The sequence below is a fragment of the Nycticebus coucang genome, chromosome 15 (assembly GCF_027406575.1).
Source record: "Nycticebus coucang isolate mNycCou1 chromosome 15, mNycCou1.pri, whole genome shotgun sequence".
NCBI classification, from domain to species: domain Eukaryota; kingdom Metazoa; phylum Chordata; class Mammalia; order Primates; family Lorisidae; genus Nycticebus; species Nycticebus coucang.
Window position 1 is genome coordinate 78,858,406 of NC_069794.1, and position 20,942 is coordinate 78,879,347.

At 44.0% G+C, this 20,942-nt stretch overlaps 1 protein-coding gene across 1 annotated transcript in view; it reads right to left on the bottom strand.

Annotated features, from left to right (window-relative positions):
- FLT1 (fms related receptor tyrosine kinase 1) overlaps positions 1-20,942 on the bottom strand; it is a 187,719-nt gene that overhangs the window by 31,108 nt on the left and 135,669 nt on the right. Inside the window, exons 16-18 of the mRNA XM_053563427.1 lie at positions 10,792-10,898; positions 6,183-6,315; positions 452-556 (exon numbers count right to left, since the gene is read on the bottom strand). Of these exons, the coding sequence (XP_053419402.1) occupies positions 452-556; positions 6,183-6,315; positions 10,792-10,898 (345 nt within the window). The remainder of the gene's footprint in view (positions 1-451; positions 557-6,182; positions 6,316-10,791; positions 10,899-20,942) is intronic.

The following is a 20,942-nucleotide window of genomic DNA, read 5'->3' on the forward strand; positions in this document are numbered from 1 at the left end:
AGAGCTCTGATCAAGTCAGTTGTTCCAGCATTATCTTTCACTTTATAGTTAGGTCAAGCTAAGGCTAAGCCTTTGGGACTTAGGATGTGCAGCTTAATTTCCATTACAGCATCACAGTGGCTCAGGCCAAAATGTGAACTTGTGGTTACAATGGGCTTATGTCACTGGTAGTCTAGAGTCCGAGCTGTGAAAGGAGAAAGAACTCTGAGGCGACAGAGATGGTTTTCCCATGGACAACACTGGATTGTTCTATTTACAAGGTATATTTCGAGCTCTTGCTGGAATCATATAAAACTTCTTGGGCAAAGGGGTTTCCAGTAGTAGAAGAAAATTAGGTGGCCAGAGCAGAAATAGCTTGTGTCTATTTCTAATCTATATCCAGTGTGCACCAACATTTAGGGAATGCAAAAAGGTGATGGCTCAGTTGACAGCTTAACTACAGCATACATACCTTTCAGCATTTTCACAGCCACAGTCCGGCATGTCGGTGATTTTTTAATGCCAAATGCAGATGCTTGAACCACTTTTCCAAAAGCCCCTCTTCCAAGTGATTTGCCTACAATGAAGAGAAGACATTGGTTTGTTTGTCAAGCCAAAAGGGTGAGTTTAAGTCTTTCTCAGGAAGGAAATGCCTTTTCCTATGTGTGTGTGGGAGACATGTGGCTTTCAATGGCATCTCCAATGAACTGACCCCAGAGAGATCAAGTAAGGGACACATTTCTAGGGTCTCTTGCTTCCAAATCTTAACTGCTTCTGAGGGCCCACATCCTTTAGAGCTAGGGTAGGTCCCTGGAAGGCATTCAGTGAGGGTAGATGTCCATTTTCCTTTTACAGAGACCCATCAGAGGAGAGAGGCTACTGAATCCTGTGCGCTCTCTCCCATTGTCTCATAACATGAGCACCAAGAAGACTTCCTTGCCACTTAAGGTCATTTCTTCTGATCTGTTTTCAGCAAAAAAGGGAGAAATAGAGATTGGTAGTTACTGCTACAGACTATAATCCTGCTCATAACTTAAAAACATAATCACTAAGTCACTACTCAAACCTCATAGGTAGAATAATCCTAGGCTTTCTAGTGGATCTACATGAAGATTACAAAGCCTCAAGTTGCTTCAGCCCACGAGCCTGTCAACCACTAGTAATAATTTGTTTCAACCCCAGAGAGGTAGCTGCTACATGCGATCAGAAAGCAAGGTTTCAGGCTGGCCTCAGTGGCTCACGCCTGTAATCCGAGTACTCTGGCAGGCCGAGGTGGGTGTGTTGCCTGAGGTGAGGAGTTCGAGACCAGCCTGAGAAAGACTGAGGTTCCCATCTCTAAAACTAACCAGATGTTGTGGTGGGTGTCTGTAGTCCCGGCTACTCAGGAGGCTGAGGCAAGAGGCGCTATGATGCTACAGCACTCTACCCAGGGGTACAAAGTAAGACTGTCAAAAAAAAAAGGAAAGAAAGACAAAGAAAGCAAAGTTTCTTATGAGACCTGTTGGGTTATACTATAATGAACATTAACACTTTTCTTTCCCCACTTTCAAATGAGCCAACTTGGCTCAGAGGGTACCTAGCCCAGTGCCTGGCACATGGAAGATCCCCTGTCTATTCTCAGATGGAGCACCGCATTCGGGAATTTGAAGGATAGTAATAGGTGGCTAGAGGGGCCCCTGGGATGAGACCTTGAGACTGATGCCCTTTGGGGAGGATACTCCCTGGAATACCTTGGCCTCCTTTTATATCAGGAAACTTCCTTTTGCACATCAGGAAATAGCTAAATATTAATAGAACCTAGAGAAAGAGCATACCTCGAGCACGATGTGCCAAAAGAACAGTGAGCCAAGACAGCTTTTCTTTTCTTTTCTTTTCTTTTTTTTTTTTTTTTTGTAGAGACAGAGTCTCACTGTACCGCCCTCAGGTAGAGTGCCGTGGCATCACACAGCTCACAGCAAGCTCTAACTCTTGGGCTTACGCGATTCTCTTGCCTCAGCCTCCCGAGCAGCTGGGACTACAGGCGCCCACCACAACGCCCGGCTATTTTCTGTTGCAGTTTGGCCGGGGCTGGGTTTGAACCCGCCACCCTCGGCATATGGGGCCGGCGCCCTACTCACTGAGCCACAGGCTCCGCCCAGCTTTTCTTTTCTTTTTCTTCCCTTTCTTTCTTTCCTTTTTTTTTTTTCTTTCTTTTTTTCTTTTTTTTTTTTTTTTGTGTGGCTCTTTTGGGGTGAAAAAATAAAGAAGAACAAAACACCACTTGTTAAAAGTAAATCCTGGCTGTTACAGTGTTAATTTCACGTACCTGCCTCCTTTCCCCACCAAGTCCTCTTTCTCCAACTGTCCTAATAATGTGCCTTCAGTTAATTAACCTTCCTTCCTCTCTTCCCTCCTCATACTCCAATCCCTTTCCCCAAAGGGTTTTTTTCCTTACGTTGCTTGTAAAGTTTGTAATGAAGCTTTCCTGCTCCCTTTATAGCTTTATGCACAACTGCTCAGTGACAAAATGTCTTCACCTTGTCCGGCTGATGTCTTCTAATCCCCACCACCCAGGTATCCAATTAGGCTATGTGGAAGTTTCAGTTAGCAGCGTAATCATTAGGGCCTCTGTGTGGCTATCACTCTGCGTCTATTTCTTGGGGACTCACTGTGCATTAGGAAGGGAACACTGCTGAGATGACACGCTTCTCTCTGGTCACAAATGCTCCTGGGGTGACTACTAAATGACATTCCTCCCAGCTCAGGCAACATGGGCAGAGCTATAGTCTGTTCCTTCTCCACATAACATTGTCCAGGAGCTAGACCAGAGCAGGGGAGTCTTAAAATAAGCTGGGCGCAGTGGCTCATGCCTGTAATCCTAGCACTCTGGGAGGCTGAGGTGGGTGGATCACTTGAGTTCAGGAGTTTAAGACCAGCCTGAGCAAGAGTGAGACCCCATCTCTACTAAAAATAGAAAAATTAGCGGGCACTATGGTAGGTGTCTGTAGTCCCAGCTACCAGGGAGGCTGAGGCAGGAAGATCGCTTGAACTCATCGTTTGAAGTTGTTGTGAGCTATGATGCCATAGCACTCTAGCCTGGGCAACAGAGTGAGACTCTGTCTCAAAAAAAGAAAAAAAAAAAAAAAAAAGAAAGAAAAGAAAAGAAAAGTTATGCTAAAGTAGAAGAGCCTCCAGCAGACCCTGAAGGGGCTGTGCATGGAAATTGGGTGTGGGAACAGCACCTGCCAGGCCTTTTCCAAACTAGGCAAAGTCACATTTGGTTGAAGGTTTATTCCTTGCTTTATTTAGGATAAAAGAGTACTATTTTTTCTTCTGCAGTGATGTCTACCGTCTACTATGGTATCAGGATAATCTCTCCACACACCCTAAGACTGGCACTTGTGCGGGGCAGGTGGAATCCTTTCCCTTTCCTCAGCTTCAGCCCGTGCGTTCCCTTCTCAGCCATCAAAACCTCTTGGTTTTAACAAGTGTTTGAAGACTTTGCTTCTGTCAGTGAGAATACACTGCTTCTCACTTGGCTTCTCTCAGCCTTTTCATGCATTTTCTTGGAAGCTGACTGCTGCCTCATAACACAGCATGAAGCTATTAGGGGCTGTTTAATCATCTGATGAGTTGGACTCCTTCTGCAGACTCATGGTTCCAGCTTCAGGGGAGCCTAACTGCACTGGAATTGACCTTGGCTGATCCTCCTTTTCCCTTAAATTCTCCTTAGTATTGCCTGGAATGCCACTTACTAGTTCAGAAATGTGCTAGGTCATTGTCATACAATGCGAGGGTACTGGAATCTCCTCTAAGAACGTCCTGGACTGGCCAGGGTCCCTGGCCACTCTAGGAGAGTGCAGGGCAGCACAGGCTGGGCCTGCTCTGGCATTTGCGGCAGCACCAGCCCTGACCCCATCTGCTTGTCAAACTCTGGTTCCCTGTATCATTTCCCGTGTTAGGTAATTCTGACTTTCAGTTATTTTCCAACAGAAAGATACAATGAAGACACCATCCTAACTTCTGTGTTAAATTTATAGGAGCTGAATTGTCTCCCTGAGTTAATGAGGAACCATGAACCAAAACCCCCAAACAACAAAAACCCCAAACAAGTTTCTTTTGTTTCTGGATTTCAGGAATTTCAATGGTAGCAACACCTTTGACCCAAGCTCCAATTGTAGCCATCTGTCAGGCACTATAAATTCCATCTTCCCTCACCAGGGCTGCTATTAGTCACACAGATAGAATCTGATCTGTGTTTTTCTCTACATTCGCAATTCCAGATTCTGCCCTTTAAACCAGCTTTTTCTATCTGGACATAATCCTGGTTACTTTCACTTGCTAGACATTACTTCAAATCACTTTCCGTCATTTATTTGGCTTAAAAAAACAAACACATCGTGGGCTTCCCTGCTCCCACGTTCATCAGTTGGAGGAGCGTGCCTCTGGGCCTGGCAGCAATGCTGTGTTAAAGGACAAACTTAGCAGGCTTGACACACACACTCTCAGACATCAGACACTCAAATGGACATCAGCCAAATCATAGCATGTGGCAATTCCGGAAAGGAACAGAATGATAAGAAAGATCTTCCACCAGGAGAATCTCCTGAAATGGGATTATGTGAACCCACAGCCCCCCAAGGGAACCCTGGCAGGAGGATTAGCTGTCTCCCTGGATATGATGTGGACCACAGGGATACCAGGAAGGAACGAAGAGACGGGAGGAAAGCTCACGTGTCCTGTGCTGGAAGAAGCATGTTTGATAGTGACTAATTACTCTGAAAAGCAGTGTGGCCTGAAAACGGCTCATGATTGTGGGAAAATTATCCCATGTTCCCTGCCAAGGTCACTGCCATACAATTTAGACTTGCGGAAGGAACTCCGTGTGCCACCTGCCCTTAACTACTCTAAATTTAGTTGAGTTTAGTTTTTCCCTGTCAGCAGCCATTGCTGGCTTTCTTCTCTCTCTCTAGCTTTTAACCGATTTCCAAGTTTCTTCCTCAAGCCAAACAGAACAGACTCCTGAAGCCCGTCTTTTCTCAATGTAAGCAGAATCATTTTAAGGCTCAAGAAAAAAAAAAAAAAAACAAGAGAAACCATTTTCCCCTCTCTGCCCCCTCACCCCAACATATAATAGACCCTCCCACCTCCCTACACTGACCACCTCCTTAAGTTGACCTAATTTGCATAGACTGGGCATGTATCAGTACAGTAGGCCCGGTTCCTTATGTTGACCACCTCTGTATGTTGACAAGTTGTTATAATCCCTGGGGTGGTCAAGTTGACTGTAGTTTGCGTGGGGGGAGAGAGGCAGCCCTATTGAATTTGGAGCAACAGGCTCGTCACACTGAGAGTGACAAGCTCCAGGAACACTGGATCCACAATCTATTTTCCTAGTACCAACTGCCAATGACTCTCTCTGACAGGGGAGAATGGAAAACTTTCAGAAGCCATAATCTAAACATTTTGGGTAGGAGTAATTGAGGCTGTGATTGTTTTGTAGCACTGCAGGCTGGAGGTTAATTTGCATCGTGACTTCTGAGCTGGAGGAGCTGGGGGGTAAGCTGAGGAAAAGGACATTGCCTGCTGTTTACAGCATCTGCACTACCTGGAAAGCAGTCTTGGCTCTTCAAGAATGAAACTTGAAAGACTGCCTGAGAGCTGTCTTCTCTGTCTGGACTTTCCCAAAAGCCTAAGAAATTCACAGTCTGTAATTTGTGGATTTGTGCAGAGGGGTTTTTTTTTTGTTGTTGTTTTTTATCCATAGCCTTAGAAAACACCGACTCTTTCACCAAATGTTTGATTTCACTATTCCTTGCTGTCCTCGGTTGTGTTCTGGATCACAGATTTCTGACTCCCTACCAGGCCCACTGCTTGAGAATACCTGGATTGTGTGCCTCCTGTTGGAACTCCTCCCTTACCACTTTTGCATCTGTCTCCAAACTGAGCCCTTTGAGGGCAGAGGCACAAGCGTCTTTGTATCCCCAGGGCTTAGACCAGTGTCCGTTGATAACCGGACAAACAGGTGCTCCCTATCACCTCTGCTATTAGCTCTACATTCCATCAGAAACGTTTAACTTTGTGTTCGTCTCCCTTGCTAGTTTGTGAGCAACTAGGGGGTAGAGTCCCAGAACTAGTTTACTTTGACATCCCTCAAGGCACGGTGTTTAGCACATAGTAGGTACTCGGTATAGGTTTATGAATCTGTCAGACAAATACCTTACCCAGTTTAAGTCTCTCCCGGGCAAACTCCCACTTGCTGGCATCGTAAGGGAGCCGTTCACACTGCTCATCCAGGGGGACTTCATCTGGGTCCATTATGATGGATAGGTAGTCAGTCTTTATTTCAGAAGAGGACTGAAAAATAAAGAGATGTCAAAGTCATCAAGAAGAAAACAACTTAAAAAGCCCTGGAAAGCCAGTCAACATCTATCTGTGTTCTGGCTCCTTTGGTTGAACCGTGTGTTCAGATTCACCAAGCGCCCTCCACACACACACACTCACACTCACACATCACCCCGAGCGTGTCATTTCTGTTAGCAGCTCCGTGTCATTCCCATGCTACATGTCTGTAATGTGAGCTCCACCATCCAATCTTGTATAAAATGCACTCCAATTCTCCTGTGACCACATGCGTTGTGCTTTTTCTTAAACAATTACATGATGGTCTTTCTAAAAAATGCAAAGCATTTTTATAAAGTCATTCCAAACAATGACTAAAAATAACTTCCCATGGCCATTCTGTACAAGCAGGAATATATGTTACAAACAGGTTAACTGGGTGCATCGTCGTGGCTTTTCTACATTTATGGGAAAGGTTGTAAGTGACAAACCCAGGATCCCTGGTGCAGTGAAAGGTACATTTTCCTTCTTTCTTGCCTACTTCCTTGCCTCCCTTCCCTTCCTTTCTGACAAGGTCTTGCTCTGTTGTCCAGGTTAAGGTAAGAATGCAGTGCTGTCATCACGGCTCCCTGAAACCTCCAACTCCTAGGCTCAAGTGATCCATCTGCCTCAGCCTCCTGAGTAGCTGGGACTACAGGCGTGTACTATGGGAAAGGCACATTTCTTATGAAGTGTTTTTTTTGTTTTGTTTTGTTTTGTTTTTTTGTAGAGACAGAGTCTCACTTCATGGCCCTCGGTAGAGTGCCGTGGCATCACACAGCTCACAGCAACCTCCAACTCCTGGGCTTAAGCGATTCTCCTGCCTCAGCCTCCCCAGCAGCTGGGACTACAGGCGCCCGCCACAACGCCCGGCTATTTTTGGGTTGCAGTTTGACCGGGGCCGGGTTTGAACCCGCCACCCTCGGTATATGGGGCCGGTGCCCTACCGACTGAGCCACAGGCACCGCCCATGAAGTGTTTTTCAAAAAGGCCTGATCTGTTACTTGGTTTAGTTACCTGAAAAGTCTATAGGGTCCATAAGTGAGATTAGAATAACTTTTACCTTCCGAAGAAGTAGAAGTTGATTATTTCAAAGGCCAAGGAGTAAATATGGTATACGGCTTATACTACATATGTAAGTATATTCTGAGTTCACTGGTTGGATGTCAAGTAAGTAAGGCAGACATCTGTCTTGAAGTGTTTGTTTATTTTGGTAATGTAAGCCAATCCCAGAAAAGACCCTTTATTTCAGATTGTAGATAACTGGGTTTACATTTAGTGTCTTAGACTCATATCAATGGTATATTTCCTATTAATAGGCAAATTTCCAGAATTGATGATTGCATTTCTGTGGGTAGATGCTTAGACAGGGCAGAAAGAAAGCATGCTTTCCCATGTAACTCTTGCCTAGAAATTATGTAAACTTCATTTAAATGAGTTTTGGGGCCCTTCCTTTTGGCACGTTTCCCTAAAGAGAATCAGAGTTGGAGTAGAAAGGACGACCTCTCCATGCAGACCAGTTGGCACCTACCCACATTCCGCAGGCCTCACTCACTCTGTCCCTGGCTGTCACAGCTCACCTCATCCATCACTTGGAGTCCTTCTCCTTCTCACAAAAATTCTCACTGAAATGTGTGATAAATAGCTCAGGGCAGAAAGGTTTCAGGCCTCGTAAAGGATGGGAAACAGAGAGATGGAACACGTTTGTCAGTTTGTCGGGGACTGACGCTAGGCGAGCACACATTCCCTCGGCAGGGTGCCAGGTGCCCGTCAGAGAGCACTCATGACTAAACTTTTTAGTGCCAGTGCCCAGTGGAGCTACGATCATGAGAAACCATCTCCAGTCCTCCAAGAGCACAGAGGGCTGAACCCTAGCAAGGGATAGCTCGGGTTTATGCAGGATGCACGGGGAGGTTGGCAGTGGTGTTGACGGAGGAAGGGGACAGGCAGTGGTAGACAGTCTCCCATGGGGCACTCAGGGGAATTTTTGGTTTATCTCCATGGAGCAGATGAGCAGAAACAGCAAACATCCTTCAGAAAAGGCTTTGAGGAGAGTACGATGGTAGAGTGTTAGCTGACAAACGTTTATTCTTTCTCAACACTAGCACTGAGCAGCGACAAGGTGCTCTGGGTGGAGGCTGCACAGGTAAGTCCTTTAGAGCCCCAGCAGGGAGGCTCAACTTCTGCCCAGCCACACAACTTGAGGCCTAGTTTCAGTCTGTATAAAAGAGTCACAATAAAAGTACTTATCTCATAGGGTTGTTGGGAATACCAGATGTAAAGCTGTTAGAGCAGGGCCTGGTTTATAATAAGCATCAGTAAATGTTAGCTATGATTCAAACACTGGCCCACGCAGGGCAGGAATGAAAAGATGAAATCTAAGCTTTATCAGTGAGGAGTGCACATGGTAGCAGGAGAAACGCGTGGAAATATCCTGTGACACCTTGTTCCTCTTTGCCTTCACCCAACCAGTGCCTTTTCAAATTTTCTAGGGTTAGATTTTTGAGATAGTCATCTCTTGCGCTCATCCTTTCTCATTAACATTCAAATTCATTGAACAGAATTTTAAAAATAGAAGGAAACCTCCTCAACTTAATCTGAACGTATCTCTCCAGCTTTATTTCCACAAGGTTCCTCTGTAAGGAACCAGACTATTCCCCAGTCTGCGGAGTAGGAAGGGGTAGGGCGCGCTGTTTTTCTGCTTCTTTCCTTCCAGCCACAACCTTCAAAGTCTGTCTCAGGCATCGCTTTCTCTGAAGTTTTTTCTCCCCCTCTCCTCCTTTGAACTTCTATAGCCTTTGTACCTCCCTTACAGATTTGGCAACTTTTGCTTTTGTTAGATGTATTTCCCTATATGATGTATCTCCCCTTTCAAAACTATCGTGTGACCTTTGTTTCCTTCTAAAGCAGTGACCTTCCTTGTCATGTCTCAAAACCAATCACTCTGTAAGGCAGAAGCCTGATGGTTGCTGGCCTTGCCTCCCATACCAACACTACGAAGTTTTAAATACCAAGTCTAAATAGCCAGGGTTCTAAACTAAGCTGCAACTAAAGTGACAGTTACTTTACCTCTCTGAGCCTCAGTTTTCCTCTCTATAAAATGGGAATAATAACGTATCCACTTCTTTGTATTTTTGGAGGAATTAACTGAGATGCTACACGAAGAGTGTCCACAGACCTGGCACATTAATAAGGGCTAACTCATCTCTGTAGAAATTGGGAAAACCTCCTGACACTTTTTAAGTCCTATTGATTTTGCCATCTAAGTGTCTCTTGACTTTAACCATTAATGAGAGCTGCCATCATTTCCTGCATGGGCTGATAGAAAGTCGTCTTCCCGGTTCCTCTCTAGTCATTCTTGCCCCCTCTGGTCTATTCCCACAGCAGCTAAAGTGATCTTTCCAGACATGTATCTGTCTCACTTACTACCTCCCACCTTGGCCTAACCTCCATCTTTTCCCCATTGCTTTCAGAATACAGACTAAATTCTCACCACGGCCTCCAAGCTCCTACTGAGCCGGGCCTTGTAGCCTTTCCATTCCTCTGTGGTCTCTCCTCATACCTCTTCTCCCCATTCTCCCCACGGCAGCCCTACTGGCCACAGTCAGTCTCGCATCCTCACCATGTCCCCTTGCCCTGCTCCAGCTCATCTGGACTGTTCCCTCTGCCTACAACACTTTTCCTGCCCTTCTTTCGCCCCTTCCTGTGGCTCTTGCACTTGTGTTAGGCAGCCTGCTCTGTCAGCTGGGTCACAGTTCCAGTTTGACATTTGTGTGGTTGACTCAAGTCATTCTCCTGACCGCTCACTCCAGCATTTGCTCTCCCCAGTCACCAGGGGGCCTTCCACAGGGCTGGCATTCTGTACCGACTCAGCGGGCATGCAGTAAATACCGGAAGCGTGGAAGAAAGAAAGACTGAATGGATGTTAACTCTTCTCCCACTGAATTTCACAGAAGCAGGTGGTATTGCAGGCCTGCGTATAGAAAGCTGACTCCTGAATGCCAGCCTCATTACAGTCTGAATCCCGGACCTCATGCTCTAAAGAACTAAATTTTGTGATGGGACTCAGTGTACTTATTTGTATTTCCATGATGTTATGAGAAATAAGGCAAGGGTAGGTCTTTATTTTGCCTTTCCTTTTTATTTCTTAGCAGAGAGGGAGATTAAGAAAGAGTTCCTAGGTCTCATGCTGAATTAAAAGACTCTATCACATATCTCGTATATTAACAATATCCCTTCTGGACTGTTCCCTAAGAAATATACATCTATTCATTGTGCTGGCCTTTCTTTTGAATACCCTACCTTGTGATTAGAGACATTTTCATGATTTGTTTTTGGTGTTCGTTAGGTCAGAGGTAAGAATGAGAGGGAAGGGAAAAATATTTGTTTAGTGACTGCTCTAGACACAAGACCAGGTATTTCAGGAGAATGGGGCTTCATCTACGCACTTACCCTTTTCATTTTTCTGATAAAGAGAGTTAAGAGGAGCCAGAAGAGGGTCGCAGCCACACAGGTGCACGTCAGAGTGATCAGCTCCAGGTTGGACTTGTCCGAGGTTCCTGGGGAGAGAAAATCACCGAGATGGTTCTAAAAAGAAATTCTTACACTTTGAGTCTCTGTGGTTCTCTACACGAGACCAGGTGCCTCTTCATGGTTCATCCTTGTGAACATAATCTGCTCACACAAAATTAGTCTCTGGGACAGATCCATTCTTACCTTCTGAGTCAGGCAGTGTTTGTGATATTAGTATAATGTGCTCACATAAAAGACTTTCCAGGCTCAGCGCCCATAGCACAGTGGTTACAGCGCCAGCCACATGCACCGTAGGTGGTGGGTTCGAACCTGGCTCAGGCCTGCTAAAAACAACTATGACAACTTCAACAAAAAAATAGCTGGGTGTTGTGGCAGGTGCCTATAGTCCCAGCTACTTGGGAGGCTGAGGCAAGAGAACCTCTTCAGCCCAAGAGCTTGATGTTGCTGTGAGCTGTGATGCTATGGCACTCTACCAACAGCGACATAGTGAGACAGAGGAATAGTGACAGCGACAGAGACAGCGACAGAGACAGTGACAGAGACAGCGACATAGTGAGACAGGAAAAAAAGAGGAATTATCTTTAGTCTTCATGCCCATAGCACAGGGGTTACAGTGCGCCCATAGCACAGGGGTTATGGCACCAGCCACATACACCTAGGCTGACAGGTTCAAACCTGGCCTGGGCCAGCTAAACAACAATGACAACAAAGACTTTCCAGAAATTTTGCTGTCAAGTTTGCAAATTTTGTAATCCCAGGGATGGCCAATTAAAAATCACAGAAGAAATTAAAAATGGGGAAAAAATTACAGCAGGAACAAAAGCCCATTAAAGTGCTAAATCTGGAATATGTTAAATCTCCCTATGGGCTTTAGAGGAAATTCTAAAGAAAAAGGAAAAAAAAGGACATAAAATGGCTCCTTTGGGACTCACAAAATTCTTCAAAGTAGATCTTGAAAATAAAAATAAAACTCAAGGACTGTCACAATTGCCTGCTTGCTTCTTTTGGAACAGCCAGGCCAAACTACCCACAGCCTCCTCCCCCTGTGTCTGGGGCTCTATTTCAGACCTCCGCGGCAGCTGGCCTGCGGGGCGGGATGAGAAGAGGTAGCTGCTGGACCTGTATCTTCCCCAGAATCCTCACTTCCCAGAGGATCACAGAGGTCAAAAGCTGAGCACCGTTCCTCCAAGACCAAAAAGAAAAGACCCAAAATATTCAAGTGATGCCTCCAGAGAGGATACTCTTTGGAATTAGTAAAGGAATGCCTCAGTGATTCAGAACAGTGGTTCTGTATGTATTGATTCCAGGGAACAATTTCCCAGAAATTCTAAAGTAATGCCTGTATCCTTCAACTTAATTAAAACAAGACAGAGGTTTATATTCAGGTAGGCAAAGAACAAGTGAAACTTTTTCTTTTTAGAAAGGAGGATGTGGATGAGGATATAATTTAATGAACACCTATTATGTGCCAAGCACTCAAAACCACCCAGTGAATTGGTGGCAATATCATCCCAATTTTATACATGAGAACTTCATCCCGTGGGCTTTTTTTTTTTCAATCCAACAAAGAAACTCAGAGTGCTGAGTCCTACTACAGGTGAGGGGAGGGGCTTCAGTAGGAAGATGAGTAAGACAACAGCCACTGTCAAGGGACCCATTCAAACCTAACCAAGAGACATAGGCCAACTCAAAGAAATTAGATTTTAAAAGATTCGGAGATCAAGGGAATCTAATACTTTTAGTAAGAGGTGGTGTTTGGATTTTGATCTGCCCAGATGAAGTCAGGGGAGGGCATCATAGGCAGAGAACAGTTTGTGAGTATAAAACCCCAGACCTGGGAAATGGTAGGCTATGATACAAGATAGGGAACAGAGCCAGACCACAGAAGATTCTGAACATGATGGGTTTGAATGAAATGCTGACAGCAGTTGGAGCCGTGGAAGTTTCCCTGCCCTGAATCATAGCAAATACATGTAGACTATCTTAGGTCATTAGTCCCATTTTATGAATGAGGAAATTAAGACACAGAGAGATTAGGCCTCTTGCCCAGAGTCACACAGCCTACTGTGGTAGATCTGTGCTTTTTAACCCAGATAAACTGATCCCACATGCCTCACCACTGACCTTGCAGAGGACACCACTTCCCCCTTCTCTCTTATCCTTTTAGCCTTTAAAAGCACACCTTAGTCACTTCCTCACTTCCTATCAGCCCCAGTCCCTGCCACAAAGTATCTTTTAGACTGGAGTGGAAATTGACATCATCTTTCCTCATGAGATTGATGGATTGCTCATGAAATTGCCACCTCCTCTCCTGTCCCACTGTGACTGCCTAAAATAAGGCCTCATCAGTTCTCACCTGGACCACCTTATTGGCCTCCTGGCCAGCCAGGACTCCTCCAGTCCCTCCACAACCTCTGCAGCCAGAGTGATCTCGTCACTCTTCAATTTGATCCTTTTTCTCTTCTGTCTAAATTCCATCATCTGCTCCCCATCACTGTCAGGATAAAAACTTAAAGTCTTAGGTTTTTATTCTTGCCTACCTCTTCCTCTTCGTTTCCTGATGTGCTTCTACTTGCTGTAGTCACAGCACAATACTTACAAGTGGTTCCTTATATCCACCAGCCCTTCTGAACATCTGTGCTTTGGTTTTTGCTTTTCAGCTTGTAAGCTTCCTGGGAACGGAGGCCACATCTTATTCACCCTATCCCCCTCACTTATTAGATAGAATGATAATTGGGTAAATAGTGTTTTGCTTTACCATATCTCCAGAGACTTTCACGAGGGATCCTTGTTTCTGTGTATTAGTTCAACAAACATATGGACCAGCCCCCGTGTTGCAGATACATTCCAGGTGCAGTGAGAAGGGAAGGGGCGTGCGTGCGGCTCCCAGTCTAGTATTCGAAGCTGAACTGGTGGGTGTGTTCACAGTTCTAAGGGAATGTAGGATGGTGCTTCTCTCGCTCACTGCTACATCCCCAGTGTTTAGAAGAGCGCCTGGCACCTAAGAGACATCCTGAAAATAGTGGTTGAGTGAATGAATTTGGCTTCATTTGCTGCTTTGTCAGCTTGTAGTTAAGTTTCCTTGAACCTCATGAAATTGATTGAGAACAATTTCCTTAAAGAAGTTTCAAAGTATGATAACCTTTTCTCTCGGTGCACATCCTCACAATGGGAATATTGTAAGCTCAAGTTCACGAGTTTGGCTTTCTTTCCCCACAGGGTGCGGTCTGATGCTGCCTTGCTGTACGTACACACAGGCGCACACACATCCTTGCTTATGCTGCAAATAAGTTGTGGTGGAACTTGATTGGGATCTGCTCAGGACACGGTGGCCTTTGGCTGTCAGAGATGCTGATAGCATCTCAAGACACCGCACTGTCTGCACAAAACCTCTGCAGATGCTTCCCTCATGGAATGCGCTGAGTGAGGTCCCTCTGATTATGGGAACTTTCCCACTGCATTCCGTGGGGCAGGAAGCTGACCCCCAAAGTCTAATTCCACAGTTCTTACTCAAGCAAAATTCCTTTCAGTAGGACCAAATGTGTTTGTCTACAAACACTTACATATTTAAGGAATAAATTCATTAAAAAAAGTCTTCAAGATGAACATTTATTAGGAAGGAAAGGCCTATTTGATATTAGTACATATTAATATTCCATACTGCTTATTGAAAACAATTAGAACTTCACAGTATATGATGGCGTCTCTATGGTCTGTCTCATTCGATAGCACCATCTTTATCTGTATTTGAAAAACGACTGTTAGGATAACCTCGTGCTGAGTGACTAGCTTAAGTAAGCTCGTAGGTGTTTTCTCAGCGACCAGACATCCACACATTGGCCTGACTAAACCCAACTTCAACTCTGCTGGTGACAGCTGATGAGCTCTATGCATGAAATAGCCCAGCTGTCCATGGCAGGGAAAGGAGGCCACGGCTGGAACTGAACAATATCTAGAAGTTAGCTCTGGGTCTCAGGCTTCATCACTCCCTATGACATGTGTGAAGGCCAGTACAAGGTCACTTTTATTTGGGATACCTATAAGAACATGGCTGATTTGAAGAGGATAGCCGTTGCTTACCCTGTTGTGGTATTTCATGTCAATTACCCTTCTTAGGCACAATATCACCCCTCTTGGAATAGGGAGGGCAGGTGCCATGCAGGGGATGGACTGAATCCTGAAGGGCGGTGTATCTCGTCTAGAGTCTCTGCAGCTGTGCAGTGTCCTGAGCACTTCTGATGGCAATGGCAACCCTGTGCACACAGCCTGGGCTGCTGACATGTGGCACTGTGGGCAGCCAGACTGCCTGAATCAGCAGGCAGCAGAGCCAGTCAACTCTATCAGTTGCAACATAATCAGATAGTTTCTCAAAAAGTTAAGGGAATGCCCCAAGCAAAAGACCAGAGCACCTTGGCCCAGGGTCTGCCTTGCCCTAGAGAAAGAACACACGTTTCATTAGGAAAGGGCAAGAAGCCTTTATGTGACCCTGTGAACAGGTGTGTTGCAGATTGAGGACCCTGTGCCCCAGTTTCCTCACCCCTAAAAAGTGGAGACAAGAACAGCTACTACTGCACAGGTGAAATGTGTAAACCCAGGGTCAGTTATTTTGAAGGTTTCTTTTCTTCCTTTCTCTCTCCCTCCGCGTAGACCCCCACCCCCCAGCCCTTCTGTTCTTTTCTTTTTTTCCTTATCACTTTTTCACTTCAATTGCAGGATAATTTTCTTTCATCCAAACAGGCTGCTTGTAACATAATTCGTCTTTTATTTCTGAATCAGAAATCAGACTTTGACCTAAGTATTTATCATTTTCTTCAGACAACTGTCCTCACCCCTAATTTGCCTGACCCTGAAGGGTGGTTAGGTGTAATTCTCTGTTCTGTTGTCATTTTAAGTTGAGTAACTGTTTATGTGGTCTTATTGCCCCCTAAACGAAGGGCAGCTTTTGCTGCTGTCGTTCCATTTCAGTCTCTAGCACTGGTTCAGAGGAGACTCAAGCAAGTTTTATGTCTGGTTTAAGAGAAAATTAATCACACCCACCCAGGCCTGATTCTCAGGGTCCTTGACCAACATGAGCCGACCGACAGGACCAACTCCTTCTATCTAGAACCCAGTAACCAGTAAGCTGGTTAGCCTTATTACATGATTTCTCCAAAGCTGATTGAAATATTAAAATCGGCCTATAGACCTTTATTACCGTTTATGATCCTTTTTAGGAATCTATGGACACCATCTTGGAACTACTCTTCAGGCCAGTAGTAATACTGCATTCAGATTAAATTTGAAGTACATTTTCAAGTAAATATATTTAAAATGACTATTACGTAACATTAGGTCTGGAACACATTTTTATTATAACAAGGTAAATTTGTAAGTCAACTAGGAGTTCTGTAGGTTAGGACACCATTTGGGTGGCTTGATGGTTAAGTCCAGGAAAAGACTTAATAACACAGGAAGCTTTGTAAGGAAAAGACAATAATACAGAAGGTTTTGTTGAAATGGAATTTAGTATTTCATATTAATAAACAGTTATGTTAGCTAATATTTAGAAAGTTTTTATTACATGCCAGATACTATTTTAATTCTTACAATGGTCGGTATACCATTACTAGCATCCTCATTTTGCAATGAGAAAATTGAGGCAACAGTTAAGGTAAGTAACTGGCCGAAAGTTAAACAGCTCATGAGCAGCGAGGCCCCGGCTTCAAAATGGGTCCTCCTAGCCGTCATGCTCCGCTGCCTTAGCTCGAGGTGCAGTAGAGTGGGGTGATTAAACACGGTTCCCGTTTTCAGCGCTGCCATGTCCTAGCTGTGTAACCCTGGACAAGTATCTAACCTTTTGGCGCCAAGATTCTTACTTTTAAAATAACTGTTACTTCCTTCTAGGATTGTTGCAAAAGTGTAAGACTGTGCATGTTACGTGTATAACTGCATGTTCAGTGCGCTTGTTCGTAAGGTCTCATTACACAGTCCCAGGCCTTTCCAGAGCCCAGCACCCACTTCACTAGGCCTAACACCCACTTCTATGGTGCCCTATGCACTTTCATGCCAGCCTGGTTTCTGCAGAAGGAATTAAGATGAATATTTTTTGAGTTTGAATTATTTTGCCTCAAGAACTACGATATGTTCAAACTTGTTAAGTCACCCTAACTGAATTCCATTACCATTTTTTGAATCCTTGATCAAGGCAAGCTTTATGTCACTGGCTAGATATGAAGGAAAAAGGCATGTATATCCCCACCCCCCAGCCTTCTTGGGTGGCATTAGTGAACAGCCAGTTCATCCCTCTGATTTGAGCACTGCTCTCTCCCTGGGAAATGCTTCTAAACTGCCAACGCCCATGAGAACAATAACATCAATCCCCGACATATTCGTGTGAATTGGTTTATCACCTCCTTCCTCGGGTACCAGGATAGCTGGGAGGGTGAATCTGGGAAGAGAAGAGCTCAAGTGGAGGACAGTCAAGGATCAGAGGAGGGCTAAAAAGAACGGAGAGCAAAGGGCGTTTTGGGCCGACCAAGGGCGATAAAGAGGAGCAATTTTCTTTGGAGCTTTTGCTCCAGGACAATTTTCTTTGGAGCTTTTGCTATTCTTGACTCTTTGGATTTTACTGGAGAATATATATACTTTCTATTTTATGAGTCCTTTCTGAAATAAGTGTTAATGTGCAATCATGGTGGTATAAATTTTGCAAATTGTATCTATAATACCACGTCAAGTATTGAGGCTAAAGGACCCTGGGGCAGTCTTTCTGTGCCTTCACAACTTTTATATCCATCAACTATCTTGAAAAAATGTTTAAAATGGAAGCTGTTCTTTTTCAAAGCATTGGTTGCTCTTTTGTAATCATACAGGGTGTTCACAAAAGTTTGTGTGCAATTTAAAACAGATAACTAATTTAAATTACACACAAACGTTATGGACATGTAAGGGCCTAAATCTAAGATGCTTTATATATATTGTGGCTATTACTTGGAATAACAAATAAAAAGCATAGTTCATCTTAAGTCCTCGAATGAAAGTGTGTCTTACTTCATTGTAACACTCCCAGTGAGTTCCACTGGCTATTGAGCACTGTGTGAATTTCAGACATGATTTTAGTTGCTAACAGTTTTGTTGTTGGTTTTGAAATTGGAACTTCCCCATTTGAGAGCTCCACGTGTGCTTGTGTGGGTGCTTGGTCCAAACCAAACAAAACCTATGATTATTTAAAGAAGCTACTTTGACTCCACAATCCATTCATCCTTTTCAGATACAAAAATAACACATTGTTTTATCTATGAGTATATGAATCCTTTTTCAAAGGAAATAAAAAGAGCAGACAGTTTCCTTCCTGGCTAATTCATGAACCTCTTTAAATCTGTTAAACACAGTCACAGACACAACTTGTTTGCTTGGTTTCATTTTCTAAACTCAGTTTGACAAGATAGGTCAGTGTGAAGGGTCCCTATGCATCTGACAGGAAACCAAGTCTAAATCTAGAGAATGTCTCCTAGCTCTCAGGGTGATAAGACTCTAGAGCAAGAATCCGATTGCAATTATAAAATTACTGACCAGGTGCCATATTCCACTGTTATGAAGAGCATCCTTCTAAACTTAATCAAAGTTTAATTCAATGAGCCCAGAGTCCTTCCGTTCAAAATACTGGATCTGACTCATACATTCAGGCTTTCAAAAATTCTTTCTGTTCCAAATTATATCCTTCTATGGGCTGAAACCTGACTCTTGGACACTTCACCACCATCTCCTTTCTTTGGTTCTAGTTATCTTTTTCTGGTGTGTCAAAGAATGAGTTAAAGGCTTCCTGTCTCAGAAAGCTCCTCAAGTATTTGAAGAAAACAATCATGTCACTCCCAAGTTGTCTCCTTTTTAGACTAAATATCCTCATTTTTTGGCACTATTCTATCATTTCCCTATAGAGGATATGGCTCCATTTATTTATAAATGGACACAATATTCCAGGTGTAATTTGATGATTGCAGATTATGTAATCTGTTTTCTCAGCTAATTGAAATTTTTGAGCAAAGAGATTGGATACAGCCATTGCTCTGAGAGCGGGGAAAAAATTATAAAAGAGAGCAAAGGAGAAGGCCCCAAAACTATAAAACACAAATATAAGAACCCAATAAGCATGGCAGTTAGAAATAATAAGGGATAAAAAGAAGCATACTCACGCGCGCACACACACACGCACGCACACATGTATGGTGTGCGCGTGTGCACGTGTGTGTGTGTAGTGTCTATAGATCCCCTGCAAACTGTACCATTTCTCTCAGTGATACTGAAGATAAATGCCACATGAGGGAAAAGAGGTCATGAGTCAGAAAATTCAATGGACTAGCCATTAGGAACTATTTAGAATTACTTGACCTCTGTCATTGCCAAGGAGAATATCCATGGTAGAGGTCCGGAGTTAACTCATAACTTGCTGCCTCCTACACCTTGCCAGTGCAGCATTCACCAAGGCCTCCCCTAGGAGGTCAGGTCACGTGCCATATCCTTTTTTGCCTCTACGAACACCTGCGGCCCTTATGAGTAGCATTGCGCAGTCTAGAAATACAAACTGGTATTTCTATTTTACCCTTAGGAAGAGTTTAAAATGTTTGGTTATCTGGTTCATGTGCACCTTAATCTTTTTTCCGCTAGATTTTTGAAGCACAGTTAAGGTAGGGATCATGGCTTACACTTCCATGTCCTGCATAATTCTGGGAAAACAAGTAAGTTATTTGTTAACAACTAGTGGAATGTGGCTTCTCTCCATTGCCTGAAACAATGTCTCGATGCATTTCTTTTTTCTGACTTTAAGTGGTAGTTTTCCAGATAGTGATTAATCCAGCAAACGTTTATCAAACACTCTGGGATGCAATAATGAGTAATAAACGCTGGCAAGCATTGAAGTAAAGGCCTGTATGAGGTGATACTGGCATGCAGGGCAGGAAAGGATGGTCAGAATGGAGAAAGTGACATGAGCATGAAAGTGAGGATGAGAAGGATTGTTCAGTGGGAAGCAAGTTGGGAGGGCAGGCTTTTCAGACAAGGGGAAGAAGATGTGAGAAGGCAGAGAGGCGGGAGGAGCCTGAGTGTGCTCAGGACTCGGGGACTCGGGTACAATTTAGCGGCAGCTCTGGGAGGGAGTGGGCACGGACAAAAGATAGGGCTGGAGCAGGAGCCTGTGGAGGACCTGTGTGCCTACAGGAGCGGAGGAGGCCATCAGGAACCACGGCAAGATTTTGACCTGTGGAGTAACAGGTCACTGCATAGTGGTTGAAAAAGATGACCACTTTTCAACCCTTTTTATTTTCAACCCTTTTTATCTCCAGGCACACTTGAACCTATAGTTAAACTTCCATGGCACGGTTAAATTATGTTGATCAAAAAAGAGTTAAAAAAAAAAAAGAAAGAAAAGAATATACTTACTGTGCTTTGAACTTAGACAATAATTCAGTTAATGATCTTTAGAATTTTCTCAGCATGCCTAAGATCCTCTCAGGGACAACAGTGTGCACAGCACACCAGTTGCAAATCTCTGCTGTAGCGGAGGGGGTGGGATTGGAGGATGCTGCTATTGAAGGCTAAGAGATGATGTCATGAGATGATAAAGGTTAGGATGTGTGCAGTGACAGCCAATATGAGCAATTCAAGTAAACACTATCTCCTTTCTCAAGAGTAAATGGCATACATTGATAGAAACTTTCAGAAATTACCAGGGATATAGTTTCCTTAACATCCAACTAATCGGAAAAGTGTAACATTAGTAGGAAAAGGAATCAGTGTAGGAAATCTAGAAGCATGTAGAGAAAAAAGCCAAAATAATAAGATAACTGAAAGAGTGCTTTTGCTCAATTTTATCATAAGCTTTTGCAGACAACTTTCTCAGGCCCCAGGAATGAGAATAGCAGAGGAAATATTCTGAGATTGACACAGACATAGACTCAAATCTCAGCCTCACCATGTGCTTATTGCGTGACTTTGGGCAAGTTATTTAACCTCTTTGAGTCTCTGTCTTCCCACCTGTAGACTGAGGATGCTTCTGTTTATTCCTCTGGACTCTCATGAGGACGATAGGATTGAAT